This window comes from Heliangelus exortis, chromosome 2, assembly GCF_036169615.1.
Source record: "Heliangelus exortis chromosome 2, bHelExo1.hap1, whole genome shotgun sequence".
Classification (NCBI taxonomy): Eukaryota; Metazoa; Chordata; class Aves; order Apodiformes; family Trochilidae; genus Heliangelus; species Heliangelus exortis.
This window is the reverse complement of record NC_092423.1, coordinates 91150461-91176038: the sequence shown is the minus strand read 5'-3', so window position 1 is coordinate 91176038 and position 25578 is coordinate 91150461. Positions and strand designations below refer to the sequence as shown.

At 40.0% G+C, this 25578-nt stretch overlaps 1 protein-coding gene across 5 annotated transcripts in view; it reads left to right on the top strand.

Moving 5' to 3' along the window:
• The window catches only part of CARMIL1 (capping protein regulator and myosin 1 linker 1), a 194694-nt gene that overhangs the window by 68441 nt on the left and 100675 nt on the right, over nucleotides 1–25578 (top strand). For all 5 annotated transcript variants that reach the window (XR_011724458.1, XM_071736997.1, XM_071736996.1 and 2 more), the window contains 6 exons: nucleotides 15480–15530; nucleotides 20145–20204; nucleotides 22360–22481; nucleotides 24469–24566; nucleotides 24914–24984; nucleotides 25105–25178. Coding sequence is in view for 4 of the 5 variants with exons in the window: in XM_071736997.1 (XP_071593098.1) it covers nucleotides 15480–15530; nucleotides 20145–20204; nucleotides 22360–22481; nucleotides 24469–24566; nucleotides 24914–24984; nucleotides 25105–25178 (476 nt within the window). In the remaining variant the exon portion in view is untranslated. The remainder of the gene's footprint in view (nucleotides 1–15479; nucleotides 15531–20144; nucleotides 20205–22359; nucleotides 22482–24468; nucleotides 24567–24913; nucleotides 24985–25104; nucleotides 25179–25578) is intronic.

Sequence of the window (25578 nt, the reverse complement as noted above, 5' to 3'; positions counted from 1 at the left end):
AGGCTGGGGGAGTTGTTTCAGTGTCACAGTTGCGGTAGGAGGCTTTGAGTTTTGATGGCTATGCTTTACTGACATAATTAATGCTCTCATCTGAATAATGAAATTAATAGTCCAATAATATGAGTGTTTGTGTGTGGGCAGAGTTAAAATCTTCAATGTAAATGACATCCTGTTGGGTGCAATTTTCTGCAAACCTTCTAACAAGACTGCAATCATTCATTTATGGTGTGTTTGGGAGTTTATCCATGTAATTCAAAAACTTAACAGTGATTTTTTTTAAAAGTTCCAATTTTACTTGTACAAAGCTTCCATGTTGATATAAGTAGCAAAGCTCAACAGAAAGAAAACATATTTAGAAATTTATGCAATGAAAGCTCTTGAGAAGAGATAAGTGGGTTGAAAACTCCTGATTAAATATGTTGATCAGCCATTTAATTAGCCCAAAAGAATGTTTTTTTTTTTCCCTCTCTGGCTTGTGTGAGGAGACCAGCAAAATTGGCTGAATCTAGGTGAGTTGATTTGTTAAGTAGTTGATGGATGACGTATAATTCCAGTAATAGAAAAATCTTATTTTGAACATAATTAGTCTAAGGCTAATAGTCATATTAAAAGCAAATCTAGCTAAACCATACTTTATGACTGGCGTAAACTTAAAATTGTATCTGCAAGCCTTGTTCTAACAGATTAAACTTGGATGAACTGTCCTTTAAACAATCTAAAACTTCACTTAAGAGATCTTGAACTTCCAAAACTAAGTATTAAAATCTCACCTGAGGTTAATAGGTGAAAAGGAAAAGCAACTGAAGAAATTCCACCTCAGAAAATGAACATTTGAAGTAGTTTTTTCAAGGATAAGCCCTTGCACATTATTGTGAAATATGGTAACAAACATTTGTGTTTTGCTTTGCAGTACAAAAAAAGCCTTTTGCCAACATTAATAATCAAAGAAACCACAACTTTAAAAAAAAAGGAAATAACAGTAATACTTCACTGAGATGTTTCAAGATTATTTTAGCATGGGTTTTGTCTCACACTGTCCTTGAAGCTGTGATGTGATGAGAATATGTTGAAGATGTATGTAAGGGTCAGTCTGTGTGTAGCAGGCTGACGGTCTTTGGACTTGTTTGGGTTTTTTTAAGAACTGACAAACATAAAAATATCATAAAGAAAAAAAATTGTGTGTGTAAACACCCTGAGTCCAAAATGTAAAGAAAAAATACAGCATGAAAAACTGTGTCTATGATGTGCTGAATTTCAGCTGAAGGCTTCCCAGCTTTTTAAATGCTGTACATCTCCAGTGGTAAAAGAGTGAGTGGGTTTTCAGCCGTGCTGTTGAATAGGTAGAGACAATAGGCCTGGGAAGGCTGTGCTTAAAGGCATCCCAGCTTCTTAAAGTTTTGTGTGTATTAATTTTACTCTGTTTTCAACACTAGTGAAGTTATGTTGATGGCAAGAGCATGGTGGGGTTTGGGAAAACGAAGCCTGGGAAGTATGTGCTATAAACTACATCATGCAGCAGTTTGGGTACCCTCTGATTTGTCTTGTCTTGTCTTAAAAAAGCCTTAAATTTCCTTTAAGCCACAATAACTTAGAGTAGCATGGAACTTGGTCTAGCCTAAAAGATCTGTCTGCAGAATGGGGAAGGTAAGCAGTAAACTCACCTAAGAGCACCAGGTTCCTGCATGTTCTGCTGTTGGTAGCTGGGCTGTATTGATACTAAACTGACCTTAGTTTGATGCAGTCATGCTTTTGCCTGTATGAGAGGCTTTTGGCTGTGTTGGTCCCCTCTGGTGGTTCTGTGCTGGTGGAATGTGGTGCTTGGGCCATGGGGGACTTGGTCTCCCCACAGCAGTAAGCTGCTAGGTGGCTCCTTGTCTACCTTTCTTAGTTTTGGTACCATACCAGGCTTTCCTCTGTCAGAAATTTCTTTAAAAGCAAAACATTGATGTCTCCAATTAGAGTTTTTGAATCTGTGTTCTGTCCACCCAGGGTGGAACCTCTTGAGGCTGCAGCCTGGCTTGCTGATCTGACAGCTTCTGAGGTAGGGGCTTGTGCTGCCAGCCCCCAGGGCTGCTCAGCCGGGCCAGCAGTGAAAGCCTTGGCTAAGAAGAACTGAAGGCTTGGCTGGCTGGGGAATGGAGCAGAGAGGTAAATCCACCATCTAAAAAAAGCAAAAGTTCTTCTTAGGTTTCCTTTCCTCTTAGTCAGACTGTACTTTCTCCATAGTGAAAATTTAGAGTCTGCAAACAGAAGAGCTCTTATATCATGATTCTAGACAAAATGAAAAAGCCCAGCTTTACACTTTTTGTAGCTTGCATGGGAAAGCCAAATGGGTTGTTCAAGTTGGCAGTAGTGAAGAAGCCTTTTAAAAGCTCACTTCTTGGGAATCTACTGTTATGAAATGAACAATGATTAAGCAGCATTAAGTCTGTGACTCAGTGCTTACAGAACTGAGGAGGTGAAAGAATTGAGGACATCTGTGAGGAGAGGGACTTGGGGGTGGCAGTGGACCAGAAGTTTAACAAGAGCCATCAGTGTGTGCTTGCAGCCCAGAAAGCGAATCAGGTCCTGGGTTGCATCAAAAGAAGCACAGACAGACAGCTGAGGGAGGTGATTCTCCCTCTCTATTCTGCTCTTGTGAGACCCCACCTGGAGTGCTGTGTCCAGTTCTGGAGACATAAGAAAACTATGAAGAAAGAGCTCCTGGAACGGGTCCATAGGAGAGACACCAAAATGATGAGAGGGCTGGAACTACCTCCCCTGTGAAGCCAGGCTGAAGAAGTTGGGGTTGTTCAGCCTGGAGAAGAGGAGGCTCTAAGGTGACCTTATAGCAACCTTACAATATCTGAAGGAAGCCCAGAGGAAAGCTGGGGTAGGGCTTTGTACATGGGTGTGTAGTGAGAGGACAAGGGGAAATGGTTTAGAACTTGAAGACGGGAGATTTAGGTCAGACATTAGGAAGAAATTCTTTCCTGTGAGGGTGGTGAGACACTGGCAGGGGTTGCCCAGGGAAGCTGTGGCTGCCCCCTCCCTGGAAGTGTTCAAGGCCAGGCTGGATGGGGCCTTGAGCAACTTGGTCTGGTGGGAGGTGTCCCTGCCCATGCAGGGGGGTTGGAACTGGATGATCTTTAAGGTTCCATCCAACACTAGCCATTCTTTGATTCTATGAAAACCAAAATTCACCCCAAAACTGTTCAGAGAAACTGTTTGATTTAGAAAACCTTTGCATCAGAATCTCATGAAGGCTTTTGGGAGAAGCAAGCTGATTTTTTTTTTTCTCATTTTTCAGTGGCAAAGGTAGTTTACAAACCACTAGTCTTCTGTTGTAGCTAGGACCTGGCTTTTGTTACTGAGGTTGTGTAACAAGTATACCAATTATTATACCTAAGTTCTAAGTTTGCAGAGCAGAATTATCTTTTGTTTTTAATTCAATGGATTGTAATTTCCATTTCTTTAGTGTGGTTTCTGACATTTGTGAAGTTAAATTTCCATTTGATTGTTAGAAACTGATGTTCTCAGGTAAATAAGGATATTTAGCTATTACATGCATTTTGTCTTGTTAATATACTGCATGAGAACCTGTACAAGTAAAACACAGGCACTGATAATGTGGTACATTTCAATAATAATGCACACAAAGTGTGCATTAAATAATAATGCACACACAAAGTAAATAATGCACAGAATAATGTGTAAATAATGCACAGAAAGTATTAAAATAACCACAGTAAAATATTGGACAGGATCATATTAGTTTTTAATATTGAACTGCATTAGGTAATTGATATCATATGACCTTAAAATCAGCACAAAAGAATAAAAACTCTAAATCAAAAAGTTTCTTAGTGCTTTTTGCCTGGTACATGCAGTTTGTACATCTTAGTCAGACAAGATGGTGTGAGTGTGAGATGGGAGTGTGGTGAAACTGCAAGTATTTTTTTGTAGGATGTTGGAGGCAAAATTGCTTTCCTGGAATGTGGCAATTCCTGAATTTCTCTCTAAGAGGAAGCCACATGCAATCAGCTCTGTCACAGCCCAAAGCTGGCTTTGCCTTTGGCTTTCCTGCCTTGTTGCGGATGAAATATTTTGGCAGGATGATGATTTAGCAACAATTCACTTCTTTTTTTTTTCACGGTGTGAGGTGGATCAAAAGGTTAAGTTTCAGCAGCACTTGATCGTTAACCAATTTAAAGATTAACAAGTTGATTCAGTAGAGTATGTTCTAGTTAAAACAGTGACTTTATTACAGTTTTGAGAATTACAAGGTTCACACTAACTTACTAGAATGTATCCTAAACCAAAGTGTGTGGGTATATATATTCATATGTATAAATACAAAGCATACAGACAGAAGTGTTTGTGTCCAGTGAAACACAGACACTCACTCTCATGAAGGCAGGTGTGTCTATTCAAGCACATAAATAGGTAAAGAAGTGGCTGGAAGAGGCTGCCCTGCAGTTTAAATTTCCCTCTTCATGAGCTGGGAGTAAATTCTCACACTGCATCAACACTTCTCTACAGATGATAATTGAGACTCAAGGAGGTTGATCTTGCCCTGGCCTTTTCTTGGCTTTGACTGTCCTTGAGGAATTTATGCCTGAGAGATGTCTCAACCTAGGGGAGATTCTGGTCACAGCCCACAACGATCCAGGAGAGCTCAAAGGGTGTCCTTAGAATTGCTGGGGGTTTGAGATAATTGACTTTTGTCAGCTACTTGTCCATTTTGTCTGAATTTGTGTGATGACATCCTGGTATTCATGCTGGTTGTGCAGGCCTAGAATTTGCTCTATTTTTGAGTTCTGTTTTCACATTAATTTGGGCCGTAACCCATTGTCACAGTTTAACACTGGCCCGGCAATTAAACCGAGTAACAGATGCTCTCTATTAATCTCTCTCTCCTCCCTGATAAAGAAAGGAGAGAGAATAAGGGAGAGATTTATGGGTTGGAAGCTAAACTACACAGCTTTAATGAAACAGTAATGATAAATAGGAAAAATTACTAAATATATACAAATATACAGGAAAATTGATACCACGTTCCTTCCCTCCTTTTCCCCAATAACTCTCACGTCACCATTGAGGCTGCAGGGCAGCCCTGGGAAAGTCCAGGCTGGACTCCTGGAGTCAGCAGCAGTCAGGAGCTGGAGGCAGGAACACACAGATTCAGGCTGGCACGGATCAGGACCACAGGCAGAAGAATGGATGGAATCCTCCCAGGATGCCAAAGCAAACAGGGAACGGGTGAAGAAGGGGAAGCAGGAAGGGCAGGAAGCTGGAAGGTGGCTTGACCCTTGTGATCTCTCAAGTTTATACTGAGTATGACGTGTATGGGATGGAATACTCTGTTTGGTCAATTCTGGCATCTGTCTTGTCTGTTCCTCCCCAAAGGAGGGCTGCAGGTGGGACCTCTTTATTCTTCTTGGAGGGTAAAATGTTCCTCAGAGCTGAGCAGTGTCCTTGGCTCTGCACACCAGTCTCTGGCTGTAACTATAAACATCGAGTGTTATCAGTCCTAGAAGCAGACACTGAGAAACTTGCTGTTAATTTCAGCAACTGCAACTACTTACAAGAGACTTAGCTGAAAGCAAAAGTACAAGACAGAAAATTACGTTTATCCTGGCCCAAACCAGGACACCCATGTACAGAACTATTAGTATCATATAATCATTATGTTTGGAAAGGACCTTCAAGATCATCAAGTCCAACCATCTGTTGCACCAGTGTAACAATTAAACAATCTTCCAAAGTGCCATGTCTGCCCATATTTTAAATGCTCCCAGGGATGGCAAGTCCACCACCTCCCTGGGCAACCTGTTCCAATGGTTCACCACTCTTTCAGTGAAGAAGTTTTTCCTAATATCCAATCTGAACTACCTCTGGAGCAACTTGAACCCATTTCATCTTGTTATGTTGCTAGTCACTAGGGAGAAGAGGCCAACACCTGCCTCCCTAAAATCTCCTTTCAGGTTGTTGTAGAGAGCAATAAGGTCTACCCTAAACCTCCTCTTTTCCAGGCTGAATAACCCCAGCTTCTTCAGCCTCTCCTCATGAGACCTGTGCTTCAGACCCCAAAACTTTATTAGATATTATTTTCTTATTAATAATTATTATTTATTAGATGTTAGGCTGTCAGGAAGTGGGTGATTGTAATTACTGTTCCTAGGTGGTAAGGGGGGAAGGCTCCTAGTGTGCCGAGGGAGTACCTCAGGGCTCTGGTCCATTGCTTATGATGATACAGATGCTGTAGGAGGTAATATATTGTCATTATTGTCCCCCAAAGAATAGAGGAAACAGGAGCAAGGTACATTAAGGGCCTGCCTTAACATTCTGTGGTACACTGCCTTTCACACTCTGTACCTGATTTATCCTGGGCTGGTGTGTGGTCCAGGGAGGAGAAATGAGAAAGTACGGAGTGGCCCAAGAGAGTGAGGGTTGAGGGGTTTGTCTTCTGCAGCTCTCACTGCACTAGGTAACTCCCACTGGAGTGGGAGCAGGGTGAGGGACTGCAAGCTGGGATTTATATTTGTGTGCAGAATTTAGTAAGAAATCCATCCCGCAATATGCAGCTGCATGGCAGGGGAGTGGGACCACCGTTTGTGGGATATTTGGCTGCTTGGGCTGTAAGAGTGAAGTGGCTGACAGAACTTTTGTGTTTTTTCCCTGGAAGATGCTAGCTACTCATCAGCTAAGCTGCTGGATGGGTGATCAGCAGTGGGTATGCCACACGAGAGGTGCCTCAGCCCTCTTTAGCACCTACCACTTAAATAATAAAGTATAGGAAAGCAGTTGTATGTGGGAATGGCAATGGGCAGTGAAAGGGAGGTCTCCTCCAGCCCTGTCTTCCTGTGCGGGGACAGGGGAGCAGTTTGTACTTTTCATCCTTTTTTTCTGGGAGATGTTTTAAAGCTCTGAAAGAAAAGATTGCTTTAGCAAAGGGGAAATGTGATGCACTGGAAATTTAAAAAAAAAAAAAAAGCTCTGAAGGAAATTATCTTATAAAATGTAAAGTAGTATAACAAAAAAATTCAAATTTGGGAGTATAGTGGTAGCTTTTAAGGGTTTTAAAGTGATGAAGTGGCACTTAAGCACTATTCCTCTCTTGAAAGATTGATGGTCTTAAGATATCAAAATACAAAAAAGTGAAGATTTGCAGCATACCTCAGGTGATTAAGGATGGAGTGGTTGTCACAGTCGCTTTAGTTCCAGAGAGTAGTTTGCATTTTACAGATGATAGAGATTGAAAGAGGGTTCTGTGGGGAATAAAGGGAAATCTGAGTGCATCTGAGGACTGTAGGGAGGCTTTTGAAGTGATGAAGAGGAGATGATCTTGAGAAATCCTCTCTGGACCCAATGGGGAAGAGGGTTTTGTCTTGCACCTGTAACAGTAGCTTATTTGGGGAAGAGTTACCTTGTCTTGGAGATTTTAGTACGTCTCCACCCATTGATTTGGTTTTGTGTTTCAATTTGTATATGACACACAAAAGGCTTAATTCTACAGATATATTAAGCTGACATCTTTCTCTGGCCCTTAGCTCTCAGGGCTTTTTAAGGTCAATATTATTGAGACTGTGGTTTATGGCATTGGCTATTGAGGAAAATTGTTTTACTGTGCTTATTTATTTTATTTTAATATTAAGTGGAGCTAAGTGCATTGCACTTTACTAATTGGATCTTCATTTAATTATTGATCACTAAAAGCCAGTACAAATGGTCGTACAGGAGTTTCTTATAAAACACTTGCATTGTGGATCAAATTGTGTTTCCTCTGTCTCTGAAGTTTTTTATTTGTTTCCTGGTCTTTAAAGTTTTGCGTTATGGTTATGTGTGACATACTTACAAAGAGAGCACTGTGCAATGTTTAATCTGCCATTTCTAAGCAATGAAATTAAATAAAGATAAGAACAAAAGCACTGCAATAGCAAAATCTATTTCCAACTGCTTCTGCATAGAAACAGTGTCACACACAGCACAGCAGAATGCTTTCCCAGTCTCAGCTCCTGTCTGTAAACCAAGAAAGAAGCTCTGCAGGAAGAGGGAAGGATGGATGCAGGAAGGATGTTTCTTAATACAAACACGAAGCATAGATGGTGGGAAGGTATTTCTAAAGGGTGCTCTTTCTATAATAGACAGAAAGTAATAAGAGAATGTAAAAACAGTTGCACAGAAGATGCTGGAGCCCAGGGCCTTTTGAAGTAGAAGCTGACTAAATGTTTTTAGCCTACTATATAACTGAGTATTGAGGGGGTAGAATATCGTAAAAAGCTGAGATGTGAGGAAGGTATCCTGCTGTGACACTTCATAACCTGAATGTGGGGCAGTGAATCTGTGTTATGGCTGTATACAGAGGAAGGCAAAAGTGGAAAAAAAAAATCTGAAAGAAAGATGTATTATCACTGATGTGCTAGTGACCTATTTATGTTTAATGTAGATGCAGAGAAGGAAAAAACTCCTTGGGGATTATATGCCTCAGCGATGAGTTACAAATGGATGTATGTGGGTGAGCCTGCACCCTTCCTGCTCCCCTCCTCTACTGCAACTGGGGTTAGCCCAGGCTGGGTCCAGTGCCACAGAGTGGATTGTGTATTGGTGAAATGCTGCTGCTCTCTGTTTCCTATTTTCATGTGTCAGAGCAGGTAGTGAGGATTCTGGTGTTTGGTGCTTTACAGCACTAGGATTTTTGTTGCTGGAAATGGTACGGGGGTGTGGGGAATGGTGAGGAAGTTTTCCAGTCTGCAACAGGTTGCCCTGGCTTATTTGCTCTGCGTTGGACATCTCTCAGAACACCATGAAAATCAATTTCATGACTGAGTGGTTGGAAGAACAAGGGAGTCGTGTGCTTACTCAGTAGATGGCTGCCCCTCTGCAAGTATCATAGAATCATAGAATTGGCTGGGTTGGAAGGGACCTCAGAGATCATCAAGTCCAACCCTTGATCCACTACCGCTGCAGTTACCAGACCATGGCACTGAGTGCCACATCCAGTCTCTTTTTAAATATCTCCAGGGACGGAGAATCCACCACTTCCCGGGGCAGCCCATTCCAATGTCTGATCACCTTCTTGGTAAAGAAATTCTTTCTAATGTCCAACCTAAACCTCCCCTGGCACAACTTGAGACTGTGCCCTCTTGTCTTGCTGAGAGTTGCCTGGGAAAAGAGACCAACCTCCCCCTGGCTACCCCCTCCTTTCAGGGAGTCGTAGAGAGTGATGAGGTCTCCCCTGAGCCTCCTCTTCTCCAGGCTGAACAGCCCCAGCTCCCTCAGCCTCTCCTCATAGGATCTGTGCTGGAGTCCCTTCACCAGCCTAGTTGCCCTCCTTTGGACCTGCTCCAGCACCTCAATTTCCTTCCTAAACTGAGGGGCCCAGAACTGGACACAGGACTCAAGGTGTGGCCTCACCAGCGCTGAGTACAGGGGCAGAATCCCTTCCCTGAATCTCCTGGCCACACTGTTCCTGATACAGGCCAGGATGCCATTGGCCTTCTTGGCCACCTGGGCACACTGTTGGCTCATGTTCAGTAGTTCCATGGTTAATGACAGTGATAGGTTATGAGACAAAATTGTTCAATGTATGTTCTATTGTTCATTCAGAGTATGGTGTCTGAATCAGAGGAGTTCCAGTCTGCACCACTGGTGACCATATCACAAGATACCTCTTGGTGTGATGTCTGTGATGTCTGGCCAAAGGTGAAACCCCTGTCTCAGTGTCTTCTGAAATGTCACCCTTACAGAAGTGGCTGGGTTTACACAAGGCAGACAGGGTTATATATTTATTTATGCTCTGGGTCCCCAGAAGAAGAACCAGTTTGCAGGTTTAGGATGTTGCATAGGGGTGATATCAGTGTTGTTACAGCTATTGAGGAGCTAACAAATGAATTGGCTGTAGGTAGGAGAGTTTGTTTTAATTCACTGAGAAACCTCCACTTTTCTCTCCTACTCCAGAATTCGGAGCCATCTATTCCAAGCTTCTCTTTCAAGGTGAAGATTTCAAGCCTCCTTTTGCCCTTTATATTTAGGCAAATCTCTTGGCATGTTCATGCCTTGGTTTGGTGTCAGTTTTAGAAGGAGGATACTTACTGTCTTCCAGGTAGGACTCGTTCATTGCTGCCTCTGAAGTAGAAACCACCTTGCATGATGGAACAGCTCTGTGATGGCTAAATCAGCCTGTCTATTAAGAGGGTACTCCCAAGTTTAGGATGAAAGGGAAATTTGCACGAAGCACTCCATTGTGCCATCTTGTGGTGTCCCTTCATCACGTTCAGTAAATGGATTTGAAAGGTGCTTCTCTTTTCTCCTCTTGAAACACAGAAGATAGATTGCCAGCAGTTCTGATACCTGACACCACTTTTTTTTTTTTTTGTAAGAACCCACTTCAACTAAAAAAAATTCTTCATAGGATCCTTTTCTATCGAAGAAATATGTAAGATGTAGGGCCTTACAGATCAGGTTTGAGTTTTTAATGCAGTGACAGCAGCAAGGATCAATGAAAACCTGAGCATTATACAGCATGCCAGTGGCAGAGCAGAGGGCAGGCAGGCTCCCTCTCCTCAGCTCCAGCCAGGAAACCTTGTTGAGGAAGCTGTGGTTGACTTCAGGAATGATGATCTTGTCTTGGACAGGAGAGAATTGTACTGATGAAAAAAACAGCTTCCCTTGCCACTAAGGGTTTGCTCTGGGATGTGTTTTGCGTAGGTCTTTGGCTGGCTGCACAGTCCCTGACAACTTAGGCAAGCCTGGGAACATGTTCAACTTAGCTAAGGTCAGCTGAGGAAGGGAGAAATTCTGTTTTTTTGTGTGAGAATGCCAAGAACTGAATTGCACTAACAGCTTCCCAAAGGACCTTCCCCAGCTATGAAAGAAAGACTGCTTTAGTGCTGGTGGATAAATAAGTAGGACTTGGAACAGGAGTGAACAGGGTTTGTCAATGGTTTTATCATAGATAACATTTTAAAAGTGGCTGAGACTGAATGGTCAGAGTGAAATTCAGCCCCTTAGACTTTGGGGATGAACCGAGGTGCTTTGCTGGTGTCAGTGCTCTGCAGACACCCACCTGATGCCAAGTGACACCAGCCTTTTAGAAACATCACACATGTTCGTGTTGTTCCTGGGCTAATTAGACACCAAAAAAAAAAGACCTCCAGGATGTCAGCCAGCCTCTGTGTGTAGGGAGTGCTTTTAACAGAGACCTCTTCGTTCCAAACCACCTCCAACATCTCTCACATGGTGCCAAAAGGGGCCTTTTATCTAATCGAACTCCAATTGCTCCAGGATGAAGCATTTACAGCATCAGGCATGCAACCCAGGAAATGACCGCTCGATCCTACAGGGACTGAGAGAGGCTGGATGCTCTAACATCTATTGATTCATCTGTATTTTATCAAAACAAAACACTGTATTAGTGATGCTGCTTTACCTCACATTGTTATGTGTACATTAGATATTGAGTCAGTAATAGTAATGGAAAGCCTATGATAGAAATCATAAAGCAATTAGTAAGAGTAGAAACTTTAAAAAGACTTAAAAAAATATTTGGGATAATAATGGTAATGAATAATGATAAAAATACAGATGGTATGGCAAGGAAGTACATAAGTCAAAGTTTTCTCCTGTTTTCTCGTCTTCAAGGGCTTCTCAAAATTGTGGATATCTAAATAACAAAACCTGTCACAAATGCTTCTTTCTTCATGTAAATGGTAATGGAAGAGATGGAAGCAGTTTTGAGGCTGCCAAAATGGCAAATGCTGTGGGCAGAGGACTAAACTACAGTAGAAGAAAAGGATCAGAGAATGTAAGGGATCAGAGAGTGCATTTTAAGAAGTAAAACTGCAATAATTGATAAAATACTAAGGTTTTTTTGTTTTCTGGGTCTTGTTTTTGTTCTTTTTTTAAATGTCTGTGTTGATCAGCTTTCCAGCGAGATAAAAACATTTGGTCTATCCATGATGTTTTTGAAATTTCAGCAAAGGAAAGTTTCAAAACATCTGTGCTAGCAGTGAGTGGAGTGAGCACCACAGGACTTTCCAGGGCCCATGAAGTGCTGGGACTGTTTAGTTTTGGTTTTTATTCAATCACGTAGCTGTGCACGCTCCCTGTATTTTCCAGAACTCCTTATTCCTAGGCATTTTAAACAGTGTAATAGTGATCATTAAAAGATTTTTTTCATTTGCTTATGAATGTGAAACAGCTTTAAATATAGATTAGGTGGCTTGAGTTGCTGGGATCTGTCTGGCAAAACAGATACAATTAGCACAGAGCTCTAATGATCTTCCCAAAACTGACTGCCAGGTAGGCTGTCTGCCTGGGTTAGCCCAGAGCAGCCCTTACTCTGCTGAAATGGGTAATAAGGCTCGGATTTGACAATCCATCACAAAATGCATCTGTATGTTTACATGTTGTTGATATACTCACTGAAGATCTGTGTTCAAATTAATTATAGTTGCTGACACATTATTTATTCTGGGAAACAGAAGAGTCTCTGGAGAAATAATTTTCAGAGAGTGTTTATGGTGAACTTTTCCAAAATAGCTTCCAAATTTTAACTTGTTTCAGGTACCTTGTGAGCAGTGTAGAGAGTGCTACAGATTTTGGAGTGATAAAAACTTTAGGAAATCATCAACTCGAGTATCTGTGTGAGTAGGAGTCACTTAACATTCAAATGCTTCCTATTTTGTGCTTGAAAAAAGGCAGGGTAGTCAGACAGACTGAGGCTACATTAAACTAATTGTAATTCTCTTTTATTTGTGCCTTCCGTGGAGCAGCAGCCAAGCTGCATAGCCCCTATAAAATTTGCCTGGTTGTGTTTGCTGCCTTCACATCAAGCACCCCTAAACTTTTTGGTTCCAGGTTGGTTACAACATCTCTTCTGGTGAGATCTTTTAACTTTCGTAATGGTTGAGTAACACTTGTGACCAAGCAATATGGTTATGGAGGAATGAGGCTGCTACTTATTGAGCTGAACATGTGACCATTTTCTTATCAGAAGATAAAGTAGGTTACACACTGTGCCCAGCTGATATTCTTGGTGGGCTGTGAGTGGGGAAACATTTTGTTCAGAGTTGTGGCTGGATAGGGATTTGTTCCTCTGAAGCTCTGGTTTTACAAGTGAATTTGACCATGACATTACTCCTGTACTCAAGGTTCCCTGGGTGCAAAATAAGTATAGGGTGGTGGAGTCTTCTCCATGAGGTGCTTGAGGACTGCTACAGAGTAACTAGTGGCTATTTTTGCTTTTTAGGGTTTTTTTTTCATGCAGAAATTAAAAACTTCAGAAAATCTAGAATCTACCTTTTAATATGTCAGCACTCCTGAATACTTCTGAAAGACCTAGACAATTGTGCAAATAAATACATGCTCATTATTCGTGTCAGCAGAATGCAACAGAGATCTGGGACTTCCTTCACAAAAATATCTTGGTGTTTAAAAGAGGACTTGAACTGTCAGTGTGAAAACCCCCCATGTGCCTCTGCCTTTGGTTCCCGCATTGTAGTTCCCAAGGGAAGGAATAGTGGCATACATTGTTTTAAGTAGTCTGTAATGTGTGTTCTATTGCCCTTGTAAGTACTACCAAGCCAGTATCTTAATAGCCATTATTTGTTTATGCACCGCAGGCTTATCTAGGAGAAGGAGGTCACTGGAAACTGTTCACGATTTGCAGCTTATCCAATGAGTGTCAAGTTAATTTGGGGTAGAGGCTACTGTTTTACTAAATCTGAACAAAAATGGCAACATTTTGAAAAGATTAAAAAAAAATAATAATCAGAAAGCAGTAAACAAAGCTTCTCCTGTCAAAAGTCACAATGCATACTCACAGATTTAGCAGCTGAAAATCTGATAAATGCCAAGCCTCCTGTTGGCCAATTATGATGCCATTGTCAAAAAAATATCTAGTTTTGCTGTTGCCAAGGTGGGACATTAATTTTGCAGTAATACTTGACTTTGTCTTCAATTGACTTTATGTAAAGATCAAATTCTTACTTGTTTTTGACAGTCTCAACTGTGAAAACAGTGTTATTGGATTAGAGGGCTCAGGCTTCTTAGTACTACCTTAATGCTCAAGAGTCATTTCTTTACCTGCTGAGTTGGGGGGTATCATCTTATAGCAATCTTCTACTTTGTATTTAAATGTAACTTCTTTAGGTAAGTGGGTGCTTCATCACTTTTGGAGCCTTAGTACATCAACCATGCAGTGATACACTGGCATATTCTCTTTTGGAACATCCTTTTCCAACATAATTGGAAAGTTAGTGCCTTCTGATTACCTGGATTGGATTTACCTCTATTATTTGGACTGTTCATATGTGGCATAATCATGTTAAAGGGACCCTGTCAGTCCCCAGAAAGTAGCTTTAACACATATATACAGCAAATCTCATGTAACATGACTGTGGTGTGATTTCCCTGTAACCAGCTGTCCTGCTGTGTCTACGCTGGTCTGGCTCTGCACCAGTGATGACCAGAGCACTAGGTCTCATCACATAAACCCTAAAACAGTCTGCAAATATCCAACACTGGTACATAGCAGCATTCATGCTTTTAGGTTTTAGCAAGATGTGGTTCAGCTGAGATAGCACTGCTGAAATCCAACCTCCAAAGTATTTGAATGGCATTCAGAGCTGGGTATTGGGTTACCTTCTCAGGCTGGTGCTCCCTCTCTGAGTGAGGAACGTGTTTTGTGTCAACCTGCTCACCCACAGGTGATGATGCTCATCACTCACTGAGCAGAGCTATGTTCAGGAGATCTCAGCTGTTTGATCCGGGTGTTTGAATTACTATCAGGGTTTTTTGTCTGGGAAAGGATGGAGCCACCTACGACTAATTCTGTAGGCAGGTAAATGAAAAAGCAATTCTGTAGTTTTGCAAAATGAATCATCCCTTTTACAAAGCCTGAAAAATGTGAGTGGAATGTACTACTGGACACTGGAGTGTTACCTTTATATGTAATTTTGTTCTAATAGGCAATAACTTATGCATTATTGTGTTTTCTCCCTGGAGTCACTGGTCTTACTAATCTAGTGATGTTTTTCCATTCTCACTGGAGAAGAAATGGAGGTGGTGGTGATGACAAATCTTTGCATTGTTACTCTAGAAGTGCACTGTCTCCAAAAAATGCTTATGGTCTCTTATATTACTAATATTGTAATGTTTGTTGCATATTTTCTTTGTATTTAAGTACATCATGTGTCCTGGTAGGACTTCTTATCCTTGTTTCTTTTAAAAATGTCACAAAGTTCACTTTAGATATTGAGACACTGATTATATGGATTTCATCTGTTTGATGTTACCTTATATAATTCATCAGTCTTTACTATCCTCTGTTGTATCTGAGACCAGTTTTGCTTCCTTCAGTGCATGACAGCAAAGGGAGTCATCACTCATGCAACTCGAGGCTTGTGTCCTTTGGTTCCAGAATTTTCCTAAAAGGAAATTTTTAATAATATTCCTGATAAACATTTCTTACAAAATCTGTTCTTCTTTTTCAACAGGTGTTGGCATCATGTCGGGCATTTCTTTTAACATCTCGGATTCCCACCAAGGTAAAGCTGCTGTTCCTATAAATATTTTGGGCTTTTAGGTACAAATTTAGGCTGCATAAGCTAGGTTGTAAAAAACTTAGCGTATTTTAGTTATTCTGCGTGTCTGTTTAAAAAAAAATAATTAAGGAATGATATGTTGCATGACATTGAGTTTGTTAGAATGGTGCTTCTTATTATTGGTGTCTGTCTTAAATGCATTTGTCAGTTTATATATACAGTTTTATAGGAATTTTATCTTACAGAAATGCAGTTGTGTGAAGAATTATCATGGAAACATAAGAACTGTGACAGGACCCTGATGGGACAGTTTATGTCCAGATAGTCTTGATAGCTTCATTCCTTGTTGGAGACAGATATTATGTTGAGTTTTATTCAGTTTTGCTGTTTTCTGTTGATTTCTGTGGTTCATTTTGAAAAGCATCTTGTCAACTTTCCATGCCAGTGCTGGTGAATTGGTTTTTGTATTCTTAGGGCAATTTGTAATGATTGTTGTAGTCAAGAAAGATAATTAACACGTGAATGAAATGACTTATGTGGAAGATCATAGAATCACAGGATGGCCAGGGTTGGAATGGGCCTTAAAGATCATATAGATCCAACTCTCCTGCCATGGGCAGGGACACCTACCCCTCGATCAGGTTGCTGAAAGTCATGTCCAGCCTGGCCTTGAACATTTCAGGGAGGGGGCATCTACAACCTCTCTGAGCAACCTGTTCCACTGTCTCACCACCTCATAGAAAATTTCTTAATCTGATCTAAATCTCTATTCAACCTTTAAACCATTCCCCCTTTTTCCTGTCCAATTTGGAATCAGGGAATAATTTGGCACCTGTTATATTTTACTGTGTTTTATATGTTTGTGTGTGTGCAGGGGGGCATGTGTATATATGTGCTTTACAGAAAAAGCAGGATCAGTAAAAGGCATGATTTATACCAGCTTTTCAGCTATGGTCACTGATAAATGTGACTGTCCTTCACTAGAGTTCGAAGATGCTGACAGACAGGTAGATGACACCAGCTTGAATTTCAGCTGAGATCTGTTTCCTTCAGTTGATCACACCCCCCCTGCAGCACAGATGTCTCTGGTTGGCTCTCTGTTGGTTTTTGGATCATAGTAGTTTGCAGCCTGTTTTGAAGATGGAGTTTGGTGACTGGTTGCATGGAAATACAGACCCAGTTGATGAACAATTCAGACATCAGTGCGATGTCAGTATGATGGACAGATGGTGATGGTGATCTTGTAAAATAATAGCAAAGCCATTGTCATTCATCGAAAAGCTCTTGAAAGCTAGGGCTTGGAGAGCTAAGGAGTAGCTGTACTTCTGCTTCAGTGTTACAGACACCCCTCAAAACTCCTTTTCATAAATTAATTTACACAGCTGAAAAGCTTGTTTCTGTCTTCACGGGGATTTAGAACATGTGTGCTTTACTAATGAAAGTGTGACTTTCATTAGTGATAACAAATGGAAGAAAGGTGATAAGAAGAAACTGCCTGCTCATGATTTATGTCAAAATTAAATTCTATGCATATGAACCATTATTAGGGTGGTTGAAAATGCATTTTTTTTAGACAGATTAGTGAAACTTACTGAATTTTCCAGTCTAATATTTTCAAAAGCCACTCACAAGCTTTCTAAGCCTGAGGACTTCTGTATATCTGAGACACAGTAGCTGCTATCAAGACAGCTGAGAACATGCAGCAAAGACACTTTATTTCTTGGGAACCTCACACAGAATTAATTGTGCTGAGAGGTGGCTGTTTCTGAGTAATTGTTATTACTACATCTGATTTCAAGCTTCGTTTTTCCTTAAACAGTGCTGCTGGGACATATCTACTAAACAAGGATCAAAGTTGAAAAGAATAAAGGTTAATTAACTAGAATATCAACTCCCACGACTATCTTTAGAGCCAGGGTATTACAATGGCCACCTTACAGCTTTACACTCAGGTCCAGTCTGTTCATTTCCACTAATCTACACGGACTAATAAGAAAGGAGATACTCCTACTAATTCTTGCTGCAGTCTGTAAAAAATGTAGCTGCAATTTTACATGTTCCAGCAAGCCCACAGGTAAGCATATGAAGTATTTGTGGATGTATATTTCAGGTTCTGGAACATATTTCTAGTGCCAGCTTTCAGTAAAAAATTGGAAACTGATTGGAAAAAATTGGAACCTGAAATTAGCTGGCTTGGTATCTGCAGGGTTCCTAAATGAGAGGCACTCATGGTTTTTTAAGATTATTAGAAACATATATAATTTTAACTATTAAATGAAATTGTGTTTTTTTTTAAACCTTGCAAAAATTATTTCATAGTTTCAGGTAGACTATATTTAGAATGTGTTCTGTATTTTTGCTGCAACCCAGTGACTGTAAATCCATTTTTTAAAGCGAAAAAATGAATCAAAGATGAACTACAGAGATATTGCAACATTTCCTGGTATTTGTTAATTCTAGCTAAAAGATTTTTTGCAGAATTAATTTGTTCATTTGGATCTGTGTAAACTTTTTGTAGGAGTAGAAAATAATTTTTGATCATGTATATGAATATGTATATGTTTGCACATACAAAATACAGTAGCAAAAGCAGAACCTTCAGTCTGTTAGGCAGGTAAATAATTTCCAAAATAGGAAGGATTCCAGTCATAGAAACCTTTCCCTAACATTTCACTTTGATTTTGGTAAATAAATACTAGATAGTGTCTATGCTGAATTTGAGTAGCACTGGAGAAAAAGAGTGTTTCACGTCTGTATGGGTAGTCTGTCTTAGTCCAGTAGTGAGCAAGAGCTGCTATGGATTTGTTTGTTTTTTTTTTTAATCTTTCTGGCCTGAATAAACAGCACAGAACCATATTCTGCCATCAAAAAAGTCTTAGCTTGCAAATCAGAAACTGAAAAATTTGATAAGTGGGTACCTTACTCTTGGAAGAATGAAGGATTCTGGTATAGGCACTTGGAAGATGCTTGTGCTGGTTCTGCCTCTCCTGCCTCAGTTCCCTTTGTGCACTTGCATTCTTAACAGCTGCAGTAGTACCCCTGTGGTCTAAAACTGCCTGTTTGCTGTGGGATGCTGTCCACACAACAGAAAAAGTGAAGGAAAATACATGAAGACTCATTGAAAACTCCAGAATTGTTTGGTTACTAAGCTGGGTCTCTGGTGAAAGGTGGACTTTGCACAGAAGCATCTGCGGGGTGCTTATGTCTTCTGCTGCTGTCAAATCATGGGTTGAAGGGGAAGGTATTCAGAAAATTGGCAACAAAGAACAAGTAGATAGAAATAGCATCTTCAGTCTGTGCATCTATGAGTAGACAATGTAGCTTAGTGCTTTAAAAAGGTCTTCTATTTCATGAAAATCCCCTAAGTTTTAAAGCATTCTAAATCATTATTACTTCAGTAGGAATTTTTGGGGTGGCTTCATCCTTCAGCAACACTGTTCATGACAGCTTAGAGATTTGTCAGTGAGACTTTGGTGTTTTGGAGCTCTCCCTACTATCTTGCTGCCTTCTGGAAAACTTAGGTGTTTCTTAAGGTTGGAAATTGGTACCTCCATTCCTGACTTCTTCATGCACTGTTGTAGTCTTAATGGGGGGAGAGAGTCTTGAGAGCTGCTTCTAGGTTCTGAATACCCCAGGAGTCATTCAAGGTTATCTTTAAAAAGTTTGCCACATAATCTGAAAAGAAATAATACAGTGTTTGTCAGCCTGTGAGCAGCCTGACTGTAAACCTAGGTAAGATAAAGTATGGGAAACTTCACGCAATTCAAACAGACTGTTCAGTTACAATGGTTTAAATTATAAATAAAAGGAAATGGCCATGCTGATGTCTTGCCCTCTAGTTTTGATTAAGTTCAAGAGGTTTGTTTTTTTCTGCATATCTCAGCTGTCATGGTGTTCATCTACGTAATTATGAATTCAGATCTTAGTACATTCTCTGTAGCCCTAGATAAGTCCTTGGAGAAGGACTTTCCTGTTGCCTTTCTGATCTTCTGTTTGGATTTAGTATGTTCGCCCTTCTTCGTATGTTCGCCCTTCTTCCCTGCCTTTCCTAACTCTGTTATCCCGATAACCCATTCAGACAAAGCTAATGTATTGTTTCCTCCCATGTTTAGTCATGCTAAAGGAGTCTTTAGCATTTAAATATCTGTATTTGTATCTTTATTTATGTGTATATATATAATTGTGTTTGCATGTCCCTTCAGCTTCTATGCAGCAAAAGTTTTCACATCTATGGTCAGTGTAACTGAAGAAAGAGTACTATATATGATGCTGTAATTATTGTAATTAAAGATTATTCAGTCACAAGGGTGAATATCAGTAGGGTATTGTATAAATTATGCTTTTTATAGTAAAATTTTGGTGTAGATTTTTATTATAAGCTTATGTAAAAGGTCCGGTATTGTATTCCTATAATCTCTAATAACCGTTTGAACCAGTAACAAGCAATGGATATGAACAAGTACTTAGTGTTAATTGCAGAAATTGATGAGTGCTATTGTAGAAATTGATGTAAAATAACAGTAGCCTTGCACAAGGTTTTTTTAACTTCACTGAAAAGCTTGAGTGCTTTTTAAAATGACATTTACAATAACGTGCCATTTTCTTTTTTAACTACAGTTAGAACTAACTTTCAGTTACTTGGAAATCCAAGGAGTAACTTCCAGTAAACCAGGTCAGGTGAGTGTATTCTAGATAAAAGCTTATGCATTGCTAAATCTGTCCCAGGCAAGGAGGTAGTGCTCTGACGTGCAGGTGTCCCCATCTGGTGAGCACACTGTATGTTTGCATTCTTACATTCATAATGCTTTAAATTCTTAAAAGTACGAATTTAAAGAGTGGGTCTTAGAAATGTATGATACAGATGGCATGACAATATGAATATTTTTTTTCTAGTTGAATATGGTACAAGTTTTTGTTTGTTTCAAGTGAATATTTTGCTCAGAGATGATAAAACAATGGTGGCTGGTTTAGCATCATCACCACCCAACCTTGAATGGCTTGTGTGGTGTTACCTTTATGGTGAATCCAGAAGCTACTGTTTGCATTGCAGGCAGAAATGGTTTGCTTCCAAAGATTTCGGTGCCATTACAGTACACAGCACTAAATATATTTGACAGCAAGTTATGTGCCCAAGAAAGTGAATGTCAAAAAAAAGGTGCTGAATAGAAATGTCTTCAATATATTTTTCGTTCATAAGGTGAATATGTTGACAGGATTTGACAGTCCAGTTGTGTAAAAGTCTTCATGTGTTTCATGTCTGGTTGGCTTTTAAAGAGTTTTTTAAGAATAGGAGTATCTGATGCTTTTTTGAACTCTGAAAAGCTCTCATTATTTTTAACGTGCCATCTTTTAAACCTAGCTTTTGAAGCTTTCCTAAAAGGAGAGGGGGAAAAAAAGGTCCAGATGTTTGCTGTTTCTATGGGGAGACATGTAGTAAATTCTTTGCATGTTTTTGTGTCTTTAAGTATCTAAAATGCCATGGTAGCTAATGCTACTTATTTCTGGAGACATAGACAATCACCACAGTGTCAGGGTTTACAAGTGTTCTTCAGCAGCCTCACTTAGCTTATCATTTTCCTAAAAATATTTTCTAAGGTTTTGTATGTTTGCATTCATTTGTGTTTTAAGCATGTAAGGCTTAAAGCTGAAGGCAGGCAGAATCCTAGACTATTGCTAGTGGGGCAGAGGGTATTGCTACAGTTTTCCTGCACCCCGTGTTATATCTGCGATGCCTGAAGGATGTAGTCTTGTGCTAGGCATCCCACAGAAAACCATGAAGAGGTTCCTGCCGTAAGATAAATGAACAAATGGCCAGAATAATACAGGGAATAGTTGTGTTAATATTAGTGATTATGAAAAGCAGTTGTAACTTTCCCACTCGTTCATCTTCAGGGAGTGACAGCAACAAGTTCAGAAAGGAGTTGAATCAGTGGGAAAAGGTGTGAAGATTTTCAGTGTGCTTTTGGGGTAATACTGCCTCTTCAAGAAGTATCCTGCAGGTGACCCTGGACATGAACTGAGAACCAAAAGAGCCCTGGGAGTAATTCACAGTGAAAAGCAATCCTCTCCAGCATACTACATAGTGTCCCCTCTTGTACTGTCTGTCTACACTTCTTATTTATTCCTAAAGTTAGCCTCTTTCTTTTTATGCACAAGCTTTTGACAGCTTGTCAAAAAGTTTGACTTGTTTTGTGCTAAATATTCACATTGGAGAAGCGAGAAACTTAATTTTGCTTCCTGTGATACACCTGAAAGCAGCAGCAGAGCTGATGTGTCTGTCATGCTGTAATCTATTTGATTCTCAGTGTATAAAGGAGATGGACAGCAAAAGACTTTCTTTTCCCCTATATCTGAAGCACATATCCCCCAGACAGCTATTTCAGTTGAATTACTACTTCATCTGAACTGATACAAAATATTACCATAACGTTTTCTTAAACAGCATAGATGAAAGCATTAGAACTTTTCCAGAGGATCACAGCCATGAAAGACTTTCTACTTTTTGCTGGAGGAAGTTCAGTAGTTTCCTGCTCGTTCAGTAGTTTCCTGTCAGGCTCCATTCGCTTCTTCTGGTGTTCTGGGATGTGTTTCAAAAGATGACAATGCTGTGAAAAGGTCTTGGATTTTGAAGAGTCAGCTGAGGTCAGGATTCTTTGAAAATTTTTTTCCAGTGGGAAGCAGGGTACTGTTAGGCAATGCAAAGTTTGAGAACCACGGTCTTGTCTTGTACAATCAACAACTTTCAGAAAGTTTACCTGGAGCATTCATAATGTTCTCCTTTTTAAATGGATGTGAATTATGTGATACCCAGTTCTTGCCCTGTTATTTATAGTTGATTATGGAAACTGAGAAATGCAGCATCTCCATGAAGATGGCATCCTCGGAGGATGTGAACGAGGTGCTGGCACACATTGGGACCTGCCTCAGGAAGATATTCCCTGGACTCTCACCAGTGTAAGTGTCTTTTAGAGAACCTCAAGTGGGAACAGATGGTGCTGAATGGGTGAAAAGGCACCACTCCTCTGGTCATAGAATCATAGAAAGTTAGGGGTTGGAAGGGACCTCAAAAGATCATCTAGTCCAACACCCCTGTCCTCAGAAATAGTCTGAGGTTATGAGAAACACAATGAGGCAAGCACCAAGCTTTTGTCCAGGCCTATGGCAGAACCAGGAGACAGTGCAGAACACATTTAGGCTATGTGAGGTCTGTAGGGTCACAAAAGCCTTTGTTTTTAGGGGGTGATGCAGGTACTTAAAATCTTAACTTTTTATTTTACTGAATTGCCTCTACAACCTCAAGTGTAGCTTAGGTTCTAACCTTTTGTTGTAATTTGCTTCTTTTGTTGTGGTGGTGGTGTTTTTTGTTTGGGGCTTGGGGGGTTCTTTTTGTGTGTGTGTGCTTCTTTTGTTTTCTTTGGTTTGTTTTTTTTTCTTATTGTTGTTTTGGTTTTGTTTTGTTTTTTTTTTCCCTCAGAATTAAAATCTAAACTGGGAGAAGAAAATTCTGTTTAGTTTCATTGTCTGTGATAGGATGCACACAACTGGGAGCCTTGGTCTTCAAAAATGAGCCCTAAGCAGTCTTCTCATGTACTTTTCATGACTTTCCCAGGGGTTCCTTGGATCATACCTTTCCTCTAGCTTTTTTACTATGCTTCATTTAGGCATTGTTCTTGACTTTGTTGGGGTTTTTTATGTATGTTTTTTTTTCTTGCTTTTGTGTATCTGTGCCTCTGAATGTTATCATCTTACAACAATTTGCAATAGTTTTCTTCATTTTATCTTCTTTCTTTTCTCTGCCCTTGACTCATCTTCATCACTTTCTAGCAGATCATGCAGCTCTACTATTGCTCTCTTCAGCTCCTGGTTTGCAGTGGTACTAGAGAAAATGGACCGTGCAAAACATTCTTCCCAGATATGATGATTTTTATAATTGAATTTCTGTAACAGTAGCTAGATGTAAATGGTCAGGCTAAATTTACATGTTTTATTTTGGGTGCATGTCTTTATTATTGACCTTTCCTGTAGGTGGAGTAGGAAATCCAGTTCATAAACTCTGGGTGGCAGTTTTTCTTTTTTTTTTTTTTTTCCAGTTTTCCTCTGGGACAGTATTATTTACTGCCTGAGTGGAGGTCAAGCTCTTACTTAAGAAAACAAGCATACACTTGGGAGCAGATTTGCCATAAAACCTCAATGATGATGTGAGAGTTGCAGGCAAAAATGTAGAGGGAAGAGAACTGCAAGGCTGTGCCTGTTTGTTTGGGTGTCTGTGAAGCCCTTGAGCTCTTTTCTCTGGGTTTTCTTGATAACATTTAGGGTATCTGTATGGAGTCCTTGCTTCTCAAGAAAGAAATAAAGAAGTCTTGCTCTTCTCTCAGACAGCACAACTTTCCAAAATGAAAACATTGGAGTTGTGCAGATTCGGTAAGACCAGAACAGGCGAGAAAGGGAAGAGTTTTCTCTAACGCCTTTTATTACCCCCCCCCTCTCAATTTTATGGGGTTCTGCAGTTTACAAAGCTGTCCAATCATTCAGAAGAACAGGGAATTTAAAAGGCAGGAATGGGTTGAGTTTAAATGCACTTTATAAACAGCAGTGGGCTCAGGGCAACCAATAATACTATGCCTCCTCTCTATTTTGGGCATTTTTGTGTTAGGTGAGGGTCCACAAGTCTCAGCTTGAGTGATCCTGTCATAGTAAAGGGCTCTGTTGCTCCAGTAGTTAGAGGGTTAATCATTGCTAAGAAGAAAATTTTACTCCTACTGGGCTGAATCACAATGTGTCTGACTGTTAGGTAGAGAAGCGAGTTGTGTCTAAGATGGTAATTCTTCCCATGCACTCATTTTTAAAATCATACTTGAAATAATGATTTACAAATTTAAAAAGACTTTCAAAGGAATGAGCATTTGTTGTTGTTGTTTCTTTCTTTCCCTTTTGCATCTAGGAGGATTCTGAAAAAAGTAACTATGGAGCCTTCAGAAAGACTGGCAAATCTCCAGGCCTTGTGGGACAGTCAGACAGTAGCAGAACTTGGACCTTGTGGTGAGAATGAATTTTAAGATTCAAATATAAAGAGGCTGGAAGTGCAGTGTCAGGAAGTTTAATTCTATTTCTGTAAAAGCTTATAAAGGTATAATTAGTTTTAAGGTGTAATTAGTATGGACCAGACTTCTGATTGGTAGGTGAAGGCACTATTTTAAGCTTTCTTTCAACCTGCTTGGTGAAGATAGGATAGTCTTAGTTTCTTTCAGCAGCACAATGGACACCCTTCTGAGAGGAAAAGAGAGTGAGTTGTGAAAGAATGGATCTTTAAGTATTAAAATATCCTTTCATGTGTTGTCTGGTTGCTTGCTTCTTTTGCTATTGTGTTAAATACTTGTATTTTTTAGGAGGCTTTTCGCAGATGTATGCCTGTGTTTGTGATTGGCTTGGATTTCCCTATAGAGAAGAAGTACAGTGGGTAAGTACATGGCTTATTCTGGAACCCTTTCCAACTAACAGTACAAATGATGAAAAAGCAGGTAAATCAGGGAAAAAAAAAAAGTTTTGTAAAGATATATTTTTTTATGTATTTTAACAGGATGTTGATACAATTTATTTGACACAAGATACCAGAGAGTTGAATTTGCAAGACTTCAGCCACCTTGACCACAGGTAAACAATATGCATTAATCATGCTAATATTTTGCAAACTTTCCTTGTTCCTCCTAGCAATAGGGTTCACCTGCCCTTGCTGAAGTGGCATTGTCCCACCGATGTTACTTACATGGGTAGACCCCTGAAATGACCATCTGCAGCACTTTTTGGTTTTCAGCACAAAGCTGCTGGTTTTGCATAAAAGCCCCATGGAGAGCACATTTCATTGAGGAGCCTGAGAAGATAAATATATTTTGCTGTTGGAAGTGCTCCAGAAAGTTACCAGACTGAGAATTTTCCTGCAATGGCAGCATAAGAGTTCAGACTCAGCAGAGAAAACATGCAACTACATCTGGTGGGCAAAGTAGAAAAGGAAATTGTGCAGTCTTTACTTATGCAGAAGTGGAGCTACACAGGA